The following is an 11,666-nucleotide window of genomic DNA, read 5'->3' as shown; positions in this document are numbered from 1 at the left end:
TCAGCAGAATTACTTAATGCACCTCTATTTTGTTTGGTATACCCAAAAATTCTTTATATTCCCTTCTTATCCTTCTCCTTCCAAGCAGCCTCTCCTCCAAACCTCCATGACCACTGCACCCAACCTCCACCCAATCTCCCAACACCACCATTGCACTCAAACATCTCATTGTAACCACCTAATGCCGCCTCCACACCGCATCATACCCATCATGGTGTCACCACCTAACCACCGTGACCCATGAACCTCCATGCATTGTGCAACACCATTCGAATATTAAGAGGATTGGACAATCCGTAACACAAATTTGTTTGGAATGATTAAACTATACTTTGATACATCAATGTTAATTTTATTTCTGTCTATTTGTTTTTCAACAAATATTGCGAAATAAACCTTCCAAGCAAATTTATGGGAAAAAAATCCTATGAAAAACGTATTCTAATGATTTGGTTAAGACTTATTCATGGAAAGACCGAATTAATCAAATATTTGAGTACACGAAAGAAATTTACTATTACAACTTTACTATATTTTTCTCAAGTGCATATCAAAATCTATTTTAAAATGTTTAACGTTTGTCATTTTTTTATTATTTGAAACCAGGGATTATAGAATGTTTTTATATATAAGAATAAAGTGAACTTAGAAATATCACATATCCTTATTTGGTACATATTTTGAAAAGACACAAGTAATTATTATTTTTTTGATAAAGCATAAGTCAAAATTATTAAATATTCATATGTATCTTACTTCTTATTTTAATTTTCAGTAGTGAAAGGTTAATATTTTACATTGTCATGAGAATAAAAATTACTTTTTACAATAATTATATACCTCTATTCCATTCATTATTTTTATTTATTTTTAATTATTTTTTCTTGAAATGACTTAATGCTAATCAAACATATAAATGAAAATCAAATTAAAGAGTATAACTCAATTGATTGAGTAGTGTGGGAATTGATAATTCATAAAAAAATATTAATGAGAATAATATTCTTAGGCATAGTTTGTACTTTTCTACGTACCATTTTTGTTTTCAAAGTTGGTTCAATGACTGTTGTTTCCCTTATCTTCAGCATATAAGTTAAGAAAAATTACTTTTCACTGTGATTGATTGGGGGTACAAACTTCAAAATCGTGTATTTCTAAGTTTTAGTGATAGACGTACTTAATAATTTTGATGTGAAGGATGGTAACTGTAGAAGTTAAAAACTTCTCTGCACGGATAAATAAATACATTATTATCATAGCTTATACTCATAGGGAAGGTGCATGAATGCATGGTGTCAATGTAAAAACTAAAGTAGTGTGGGTAAGCAAATTAAAGCACCCGGAAATTTTGGAGTGAAGTCTTATGTAAATTAAGAAAAGTAAAGAGGAAAAGGAAAAAGGACATAAAGACAATGAGGTGGTTCCTGGATGATGTTATGCGCCATCTTCAATTCTTCACTAGGATTAGACTAAAGATAAAGCCTGTGAAGGATGTCAGACCCTTTTGTCAAAATCTCCATATGCAAAAGGCCTTTCTGCCAATTTGTTCTTGCTTCACATGTGATTTCATGCCCCCAAATTCATTTGCCTATACCAACTCCATGTTGGAGCAGTTTGTTCATGCACAGGAACGAGTTGGCATGCAGCAAAAGTACAATTAAAGGTTATCATCCACACTAAAGTATATGTTTAAATACTATTAAGTATATAGATGAATTGACTTGACTGCATATATAATTTGTTTCAGTTTAATTGGTATCTTAAATTTAAATCGTGAATATGTAATTACCTTAAATATTAATACAAATAGAATTAAAAGATATTTGTAATTTAAAAAAAGCTTTAATTTGATAAAGTTAAATAAACTATACTGTAAGGAAATATTTGGTCTGAGAGTGATCAACGATGCCTTGATACTTGCTGTTGCTGGCGCTATAAAGAAGAATGTTAAGGAACACCATGAGAACATTAATAAAATATTTTACTGGATTTATTAGATCTCTAAACGCCATCCTGAAACCACTTGTTATCTGGATTCAAAGAATTATTACAAAAGATTGATTTTTTTTGTTTTGTTTTCTAGCGAGTTAGGGGGGGAGGGGGAGAGAGAGAAAGAATATGCCTTTTGATGGATATATATGATTGGCATTCACTAGTTTGTCCAAACCTATTTGGAAAGCTCACTTGTTCTGTCCCACAAATGGGATTCTAGTCTACTAGGCCTCCCCAAGCCCAAAACCAAAACCAGTATGTGTCCATATTAGCCTCTTTTCCACTTTCCCTCTAGGACATACACAAACAGTTATTCACTGTCTCTTTCACCCTTTCCCCATTTTAACTCGAAGCATCCTTATCAGATCAGAACCCCCTCTCCTAGAAGATGCATGATGCATGATGCTGCATTAGCCAAATTTATGACTCGCATTTTGGAACAGCACCTGTGATTTGTTTTGGTCACTTAGTGGTCTCAATAAGTAAACTTTGTTCGACAAGTCACTTTCATTTTATCTATAATTTATTTTCTCCCATAGCAAGTTGAAGCATGCTGTGCCACCACTTGCCAAGTGAAAAGCCTTGCCAAAAACTAAAGACTAAATACAAAATTATCACTCACATAATGAATGATTGAATGACATTGTTCCACTAGCTAGTGCCAGACATGGTACGTACGCTATGTGCTTATGTAACAAGTTCGTATGAAGACCAACTTTAATTCTGTTTTAAATTATGTGTTCAACATTATTTTGGTTCTCATATGAAAACAAACAAACACTACCTAATATAATATAGCTGGCCAACAACGACAAAACATCACAAATAACAAGTACCATTCTACACACTAGCTTAGAAGCCCTCCGAGCTGCTTTTGAATTTACTTGCCTATGAAAAACTTCTAATTTGTCTTCTTTTATTAGTTCTGCTAAAAATTAACCGTCTTCTTATGTTAAAATAAGTATTTGACCGTTTATGCATAAAATACAGCCAAATCATTTGAAGATGTCTCTGTAAAAACAACAATTTTACCATTTAAGCATGTTCACCTAACCTTATCTTGTGTTTATAAACTGGTTTTTTTAAGGAGAATCTCAGTGCTATAGAACTTAGATCCTTGTTATAGGGATGGCATAATTTGTACTTTTGTAATCCTGTTCCTCAATTAAAGAGGTTGCTATATATGTTTTTCGATGATTACATGGATCAAGGAAGCATGTCTGTCAGATTAATTTGAAATTTTACCCATTACTTGATCTAAAACCATATACTACACTACACATTTCTCTTGTTATATTGGTGTTTTCTGGCATTGAAAATCGTCCCTCTGACATGTATACAATTTCTATAATAAGATAAAATAGAAGTTTCATTTGTTTATTTGTTGGGACCTGAAATGAAAATTTCCACTCTGCAGTGAAGCTTATAATATATGATGCGTCCAAAGAAGAACCCCAGCATTTTGTTTTGTTGTTACTCAGTCTATAGGGAGAATAACACCACAAGGATTATGTCAAATTTATCACTTACTTTTATTATATGCAAAAATTAAATTAAAGTTCAAACGTTAATATTCATTTTCCCTAGAAGTAATGCCATCATTGCCATGTGTTTTGACATAATCTCCTTCATCAGGAAAATAGATAACGCTGTTTGGGCAAAACGCTTGTTCTCTAGCCTATCAAAGAAGTTTACTAGTCTTTTTCTGTAGCTTTTGTTGGCTCTGCTTTTCCACCTACCCTCTATGCCAAAAAAACAAGTTAGGTTAAGATAATTTTGTGCACTGAATATCAAAACGGTTAATCACCCTCCTTTCCTCAATTGTCAATATATAAAATATTTTCATTAGATAATAATTAATATAGCATGTGAAGATTTCTTAACAATGATCCTTTGTTTTTTCTTTTATCTTTTCCCAGCTTCAGCTTCTTTTGAGTCTCCTAAGCTCCTTTTTTTCTTCTTTCTTTTTTACCTTTTCTTGCTTCGTCTATATATGTCTAAACAAGTGTGCAGCTAAAAAAGAAACTTTTTTTGTCAATAGGTCTGTATGATTACAATAAGCAAGAAACTTTTCTTTTTGTATTGGTTTTGGAACCAAAAAGGTCAAGCCCCATTAGTATATTATTATATTTTTAGATTCGTTGACAAACGTTAGTCTCTATGATACTGAAGGACAATATGGGTATCTCCCAAGTCATCATCCCTCAAAAAGCCATTTAGACAAAGAGAAACCCCACAATGTAACCTCTATTCCTTTCAAGCATCCAATGTTCTTTATCCCTTACCTTTCATCCCTTTTGAGGTAAATCTTTGCTTTTTCTTTCTTGCAATCCAGTATTTTTGTTACGCTCACTTGTTTTCTCATCATTGATTATAATCTGTAAAACTTGAGTATAGTCTAACCAAGACCGTAGGCCTAAAAACTAGAAAAGTACGAAATAAAAAAAAAGACAATGATTAAGCACTTAAGCAAGAGAAAACAATTATTATACAAAATGTTTGATTCGTGATACACATGGAATTTACATGTTATAGTAATTATAGTAAAATAGTACCGCTCTAAGTATGAAGATTTTAACTAAGGCTTTCTAACACTGTACACAGATTGCTCCAATACACCTAAAAAATAAATAATAGCCATTTTACTTGGATCATAATTTATCTTTTCAACCAAAAATAAACCTCTATCTAATATTAGTGCCAATATTTTTTTGTCTTCATTGTGTTCTATCAAATCAACTGGCTTAATGTCTAAGGTTTAATTAAATGAAGGGTGCAAAATGAGACGAAAGGGTGGACGGACGGTCACCAACTCCCACTTGTTTTTCCTAACAAAGAGAAGAGAATGTTGAAAATAAATACGCTGCTATTCACACATACACTCTCCACTCACGACTTAACAGTTGACAGTACCCCAGCCACTATTTATTTTCTTCTTCTCGTTGGTCACACCTTGGATTGGATCTCTAGTCAGACTTTAAGAGTGAGATTTGTCCACTTTTTTATGCTTTGACATTTTCCTCTCGTTCACCATTGTCAAAGTTATTCTATAAAGACTTTGTTCTTGAGTTAAAGCACACTCCAACAACTCCTTTTCATGCAAATGCAAAAAGGCCATCCTTTACCAAGGCAAGTAGTGGCTTAGCACTAGCAGGAGGGTCTTGATAGAGAAGACTAACAATCTTTTCTCCACATTCATGCTCATGTCATAGACACTTAACAGCCAATGATCACTTTGTGGGAACATGTGAGGTGAAGTATTTGAATCTGTTTAGTAGTCTCTGGCAACTAAATTTGTAGTGTGGAGTCTTGACTAGTGCTTTTAGCTAATTTCTCAAGTGTGCTTCATCTGAGTTCTGACCTGTGAAGTTCCAAGGTAGGATGGTTCATGGTATCTTTGTTGCTTGGTTTTTCCACAGTTGCAGTTGTTATTTCTGTGAATTGTCAATTGTAACTGCTTTACTGTGTGAACAACTCTGATTTGGGTGGCTTTCAGGTATGATGGTTGAAAGCGTAGGAGAAAATAGAATGCTGGGACTGAGATTTACTCCAAGGCACAAACGTTCAAAGAGGTTTCTATCTGTTTCTCATGCTTATGCTTCTCTAAAAAAACTGATTTTTAACTTGTGTATAAAACTATTTTTAGTTTATGGGAGAAACTTATTTCTTTTTTTCCTTCTATAAGTGTTTGTGGAGAAACTTATCCAACAGGGTCATGCTTAAACAGGGCTTCTTTGGTTATTTTATTTGTAATCATGTATATCTATAATATCCAGATTTGGAACCATACAAGAGGACTTGCTTTTTTCTTATCTTTACTGTGTTTTACATGGCAGTCTTCCTGATAAGAAAAGAATTGAGGAGGATAATCCAGATAATCACATTCAGGCCTCAGATCGAATGAAGCTGGTATACTCAAATCACTTCTTCTATTTTTTTTTTCTTTCTAATTCTTAGAAATTGAAGGCACTACATGTAGATAAAGTACATTCTTAGGCATGAATGAGGCGTGTATGATGCTGAAAAGAAATTTCATCATTTTTTCTTTTGACTTTTCAGACAAATCTTTATCATGAATGATGTCAACGGTGGCCCAAAATATAATAGCAACTAACTATATTTCCAAAAATTTAATGTAAGATGGACAAATAGAGAATTGGTTTTGGCCAACAGTGTAGTTTGATTTCATTAATCACATTCCATACTGTTGGAACATTGATGACTATTTTGATTTTATTCTCTGTAGTCCCCACGCACAACAAAATTCATTAACTTTTACGCCTAAGTATGGGTTTGATTTGATTCCAGGACATGGGATACCTCACGGAATGTGATAAAGCTAGGAAAAACCGAACCCCTACAAATGAAGTCCACAGTACTCTGAAGCAAGAGGTACAATACCAGAATTGCTGCTCATCAATCATCATAATTCTTTTGATGCATATTTTGCTGCAATCATATTTATTGCACTGTGGCCCGTTTATCCGTGTCCTTTTTGGGTTTTTATTTTGGTTCATTTACATCTATTATTGAGTTTGTGCATCCCGCGAGTGTGACTTGGACCGTATTCTTTTAATCATGCTCCTGCTTCGCGAAGTGACTCATCATACTTTTGCCAAATTACTATGTATATTTCGTTCATGTTATTTATTTATTGTTAAATTACCCTGTTACAGATTCTACAGCTTGAGAGAAGATTACAAGACCAATTTCAGGTCAGATCCACGTTAGAAAAGGCACTTGGATTCAGATCTTCACCTCTCGTTAATTCAAATGAGATGATGATACCCAAGGTAGCAACAAGTTCAATAAATATGCATATGAAAAAACAGTGTCATATATGTGTCTTGGATCATAAGATTTTTGTGCAGCTTATACATGATTATACACTGATATACATTTCTGTTGGTCTTAAAAAAAATTGTTACTTTTTGTATTCCAGCCAGCCACAGAATTAATTAGGGAAATTGCAGTGTTAGAGTTGGAAGTTGTGTATTTGGAGCAACATCTTCTCTCCTTGTACCGTAAAGCTTTTGATCAACAATTATCTTCTGTATCTCCGACTTCTAAGGAGGAAAGTGTAAAGTTCCCTCTAACAACACATAGCGCACGATTCATCAATGTTTCTGTGCCTGAGGTCTTAACCAAGAGAGAATCTTCTACAGAACAATCTAATGAGCATAAGCTTGAGACTTTGAGCAAGGAGTATGACATATATGAGCCTGAGACTTTTGGGAAGGAACATAATAGAAATCTGCTAGAAGAAAAGCATTTAGGTTCTGGTGTTTATCGTTGTCATTCCTCTTTGTCCCATTGTCCAGCATTTACAAGAGAATCTCCTCCAGCAGATTCTTTAGCTAAATCTCTGCGTGCCTGTCATTCCCAGCCGTTGTCCATGTTAGAGGTAAAAATCTAGGTCTTATTTGGATAAACTTTTCAATAAACACTTATAAGAGAAGAAAATAAGAATACAAAATGAAATAAGGTTCTTTGGAGTTAAAATTAGCTTATGCACTGAGTTGCTGCATAACAATCACAAAATACTTTTGACATTCACTGGTTTCTGACCGAGTGCATGATTGTATGCAGTATGCTCAAAGCTCTTCATCAAACATAATCAGTCTAGCAGAACATCTTGGCACACGAATATCTGATCATGTTCCAGTGACACCTAACAAACTTTCTGAGGATATGGTCAAATGCATATCAGCTATATATTGCAAGCTTGCAGACCCTCCTATGACACATCCAGGACTTTCATCTCCAAGTTCATCCTTGTCCTCAGCAAGTGCCTTTTCCATTGGAGATCAAGGTGACATGTGGAGTCCAAGGTTCAGAAATAATTCATCTTTTGATGTGCGCTTAGACAATCCTTTCCATGTGGAAGGACTTAAGGAGTTTAGTGGGCCATATAGCACCATGGTTGAAGTATCATGGCTTTATAGAGAAAGTCAGAAGTCGGCTGATACTGAGAAGCTGCTCCTGAATTTCAGGTGAGGCTGTTATATACTTATACTTGATTGAGATAGTAGAGTTGAATGAACTCTTTGGTTCTAGGTTGAGTTTTAATGAGCATGTCCTTTTATGTTGTTTTAGGTCACTTATTTGTCGGTTAGAAGAAGTAGACCCCGGCAGGTTGAAGCACGAGGAGAAGATAGCTTTTTGGATCAACATACACAATGCTTTAGTGATGCATGTAATTTATTATTATACTATCAAGAATATGTTTCAGTGTAATATTTTTCCCATTTGATTAGTTGTGTTATAATTTGTTCTTTCGTTTCTAATAGGCATTTCTGGCTTATGGGATTCCACAAAACAATGTGAAAAGAGTCTTTCTTCTTTTGAAGGTAAACATTGAGAGAGTGGTAGCTTAAAGTCATTAATTAAAGGATGAAACTCTTAAGCACATTTACTTGCTTGGTCTTTGCAGGCTGCATATAATGTTGGGGGTCATACAATTAGTGCAGACACAATACAAAATACTATACTCAAGTGTCGGATGTCTCGCCCGGGACAGGTGAATCCTATGTTCCCAATTACTTCCCTATGAAAAAACAAAGGAGAGAAAAAATACATTTGAAATTCCATTCAAATATACTTTTAAAACAAAGGAGTATTTGTTATTATTTATTAATTCTAGACACTGGTGATTTACATGGTCGCTTCTTCAAATTTGCTTCCTCTTGCAGTGGCTGCGCTTGTTATTTTCTCAAAGTACAAAATTCAAAGCTGGAGATAGACGACAAGCCTATGCACTGGAGCAAGCTGAGCCTCTTTCACACTTTGCACTCTGTTCAGGAAACCATTCTGATCCTGCGGTATTCCCTTAATTCTCATGGGTGTGCAATTTCGTTACTCATTTTTGCAAAGCTTGATTATATGAATAATTGATATTTGTTTGGGCAATTCCTTATACATTGGCAAGTAGTCAAGCACAACCATTTGGAGAACATGGAAATTTTCCATGCCTTAATTTGACAACGCCATGTGTAATGCTTGCCTTGGAGGTGTTATTACACATGGAAGAAAATTACTTTTAACTGAGTTAAACAATTAACATGGAATGCACTTTGACAAGTGAACTATTCTCACAGGTTTCCCCTCTCGTTAATTAGACTATTTTGGGGTGGGAAAGGGGTGAAAAAAGGACAAAAGATTTTATTTCAAATATGCCATGCTTTCTATAAGAAGATAAAATGGATCATTCCATGTTGTAAAACCACAACATCATCATGTACTAGTTATGTTAACCAAACAAGTTGTCTATAGACTACAGGGGATTACGAAATAAATATATGGACAAACAGATTAACATACGATAATCAATTTTCAAATTTGACTTGCTTAACTCTAATAAGTAATGAGTTGTTTGTATGAACCTTCACAGGTACGTGTATATACACCAAAGAGGGTGTTTCAAGAGCTAGAAGTTGCAAAGGACGAATATATTCGAGCTAACTTAGGCATACGCAAGGACCAAAAAATACTCTTACCAAAGCTTGTTGAGTCATTCACCAAGGACTCAGGTTTGTGCCCCAATGGTGTCATGGATATGATCCTAGAATCACTACCCGAATCCCTGAGAAAGAGTGTTAAGAAATGTCAGCTTGCAAAATCCCGCAAGAGCATAGAATGGATTCCACACAACTTTTCTTTTCGATACCTCATATCTAAGGATATGGTCAAATGATTACTTTGCAGCGTTACTTCTTACTGTGGCAAGAAAAGAGCATTTGTTTGATCTATGTATAATTCTTTTTTGTACAAAGTAGAAACGGTACAGCGAAATACAATATTGCAGTGTGACAACACTGTAAATAATCTTTGTTGCTACTCTAAATCTGATGTTAACGTGCCTTGAATTGGACGATTAAAAAAAGGACAAAGGATTTTATTTCAAACATGCCTTGCTTTCTGTAAGAAGATAAAGTGGACAACTCCATCCAACAACAGAACAAATTTTAAAGCTTCAGGAAGAGGCTGCAGTTTTAAAAGACAAGATTAAATATAAATTAAGAATGATGAATTAGTTATGAATGATGATTATTTTCGCAATCTAATCTGATAGAATTGATTCTAATCTTTAATCGGATTATTTGTTACTGTAAAATAATATCTAAGATTTTTAAATGGTTTATCAATTAAACCGTTAGTTTTGATTAAAAGATAAATTTAATCGGATTACTATTTTTTTAAAGAAATCGAATCACTATATTTAAATGGCAAGAAATAGGATCCGACAAAAAAAATATTAAATAATGGATTAAAAAATTATTATTTTCATCATCTAATTTAATTTTAAGTTCAATTTAATTCTCTTATTTTTAAAATATTTAATTTAATTTGATTCCTTAATTTATTTATTAGGTTTAATTTAGTCATTTTATTTTTAAAATGTTCAATTTAATTCTTTATTTTTTAAAGACTAAAACATTTAGGAGATCTTTGATAAATACTTGAATTTTGTGTTTATTTTCTAATATTTTTTTTTCATTTTTTCTATCTGATAAAACAAAAAATTTGTTTTTAGTCTTGGACACTTTTTTTAATTGAAAAAGACTAATAACAAATGAAAAAAAAATTATTTGGAAGCAAATATAAAATTTGCTAATTTGTTGAGGACTAAAAACAAGAAATATCAAGCATAAAAAATAAAATTATTATTTTATTATGAATTCAATAAAAAAATTTATTAAAGAACTAATATAAAATTCAAATATTTATTAGAGACCAAAAACATATCTTTTTCAATCAAATCAATTAAACCCCTTTAAAATATATTCAATTTACTTATATTTTCTTTGATAAGCTACTCACCTTTTTTCTCAAAATAATACACACACTCTTTAATTATTATTAATTATTTAATTTAAATTTAAATCGATGATTGTGATAATTGATTTTTTTACTCTTAATTTATTTTAATTACTTTTAATTATTTGGTTTAGATCAATTTTTAAAATCAAATCCAAAAAAAATGATTTTTTAATTTTTCAATCAGTTTGGTTTTCAAACTTTTGGATCAATTTTTTCAGCTGTGTTGAATTAGATTAGGATATGAATATTAAAAATAAAAAAAAGATCAGTACATGAACATTCCTAAAGATTTTTTTTTAATTTATTAAAAAATGTGTCGATAGTATTTTGGATAGAAGAAGAATCGTTCTTCATTCACTAAAAGAAATTTTCTTCACCATGCTCTCCCGAAGGACTCCACAGACATCCATAAGCCAATTCATTAGCAAAAAGGCGCACTTAAAATTCAGCAACGAGGGAAGGTGAAGGAGCTAAAGTGGATTTACCAAGTTGCCCTTCATATATGTTGTTCCAAATCCACTTGCCACACCATACATGGACATTGAGTGCAAGCTGTAATGCAGATTGCAAGATGAGATCACAAGTTTATTAGTGAAAACTTTAAAAGACGTATGTATTGAATTTTACATGGCTAAAAAGATATTTTTTAACACAAAAAAATAGAAATTAAACCCATATTTTATTTCATTATATTTTTAAAATTGTTTCATATTGGTCTAATTAACGATGGCCTAATCACGATTGGGATCGGCTACGTCCAGATTGGATCAATATCCATTTGTATGTAATATAAGTCAAATTGGATCAACCCAAGTCTTCTATCCGCCAGGAATTTTCTTCAAGCATCCAACAAA

The 11,666-nt window shown here is 32.8% G+C and overlaps 1 protein-coding gene across 2 annotated transcripts; it reads left to right on the top strand.

Annotated features, from left to right (window-relative positions):
- Positions 1 to 4,820: 4,820 nt before the first annotated feature.
- LOC114372915 lies at positions 4,821 to 9,838 on the top strand. Of its 2 annotated transcripts, none has more exons than XM_028330476.1 (12): positions 4,821 to 5,244; positions 5,489 to 5,564; positions 5,829 to 5,901; positions 6,301 to 6,384; positions 6,669 to 6,785; positions 6,935 to 7,396; positions 7,582 to 7,985; positions 8,089 to 8,188; positions 8,283 to 8,342; positions 8,426 to 8,512; positions 8,685 to 8,813; positions 9,383 to 9,838. In XM_028330476.1, exons 2-12 carry the CDS (start codon positions 5,491 to 5,493, stop codon positions 9,683 to 9,685), a joined length of 1,893 nt encoding a protein of 630 aa, XP_028186277.1. In that variant the 5' UTR covers positions 4,821 to 5,244; positions 5,489 to 5,490; the 3' UTR covers positions 9,686 to 9,838. The 2 variants fall into 2 exon arrangements, with proteins under 2 accessions (XP_028186277.1, XP_028186276.1); XM_028330475.1 differs by having other exon boundaries at positions 4,821 to 5,368.
- The last annotated feature ends 1,828 nt before the right edge of the window (positions 9,839 to 11,666 follow it).

The sequence above is a fragment of the Glycine soja genome, chromosome 11 (assembly GCF_004193775.1).
Source record: "Glycine soja cultivar W05 chromosome 11, ASM419377v2, whole genome shotgun sequence".
In the NCBI taxonomy this organism is placed as follows: Eukaryota; Viridiplantae; Streptophyta; class Magnoliopsida; order Fabales; family Fabaceae; genus Glycine; species Glycine soja.
This window is presented reverse-complemented; position numbering and strand designations above follow the sequence as displayed.

Coding starts and splice junctions, on each gene's coding strand:
- LOC114372915 (XM_028330476.1), top strand. CDS start 5,491: ATGATGGTTGAAAGCGTAGGAGAAAATAGAATGCTGGGACTGAGATTT. Junction 7,397..7,581: donor AGCCGTTGTCCATGTTAGAG/GTAAAAATCTAG, acceptor GATTGTATGCAG/TATGCTCAAAGCTCTTCATC. Junction 8,343..8,425: donor GAGTCTTTCTTCTTTTGAAG/GTAAACATTGAG, acceptor TGGTCTTTGCAG/GCTGCATATAATGTTGGGGG.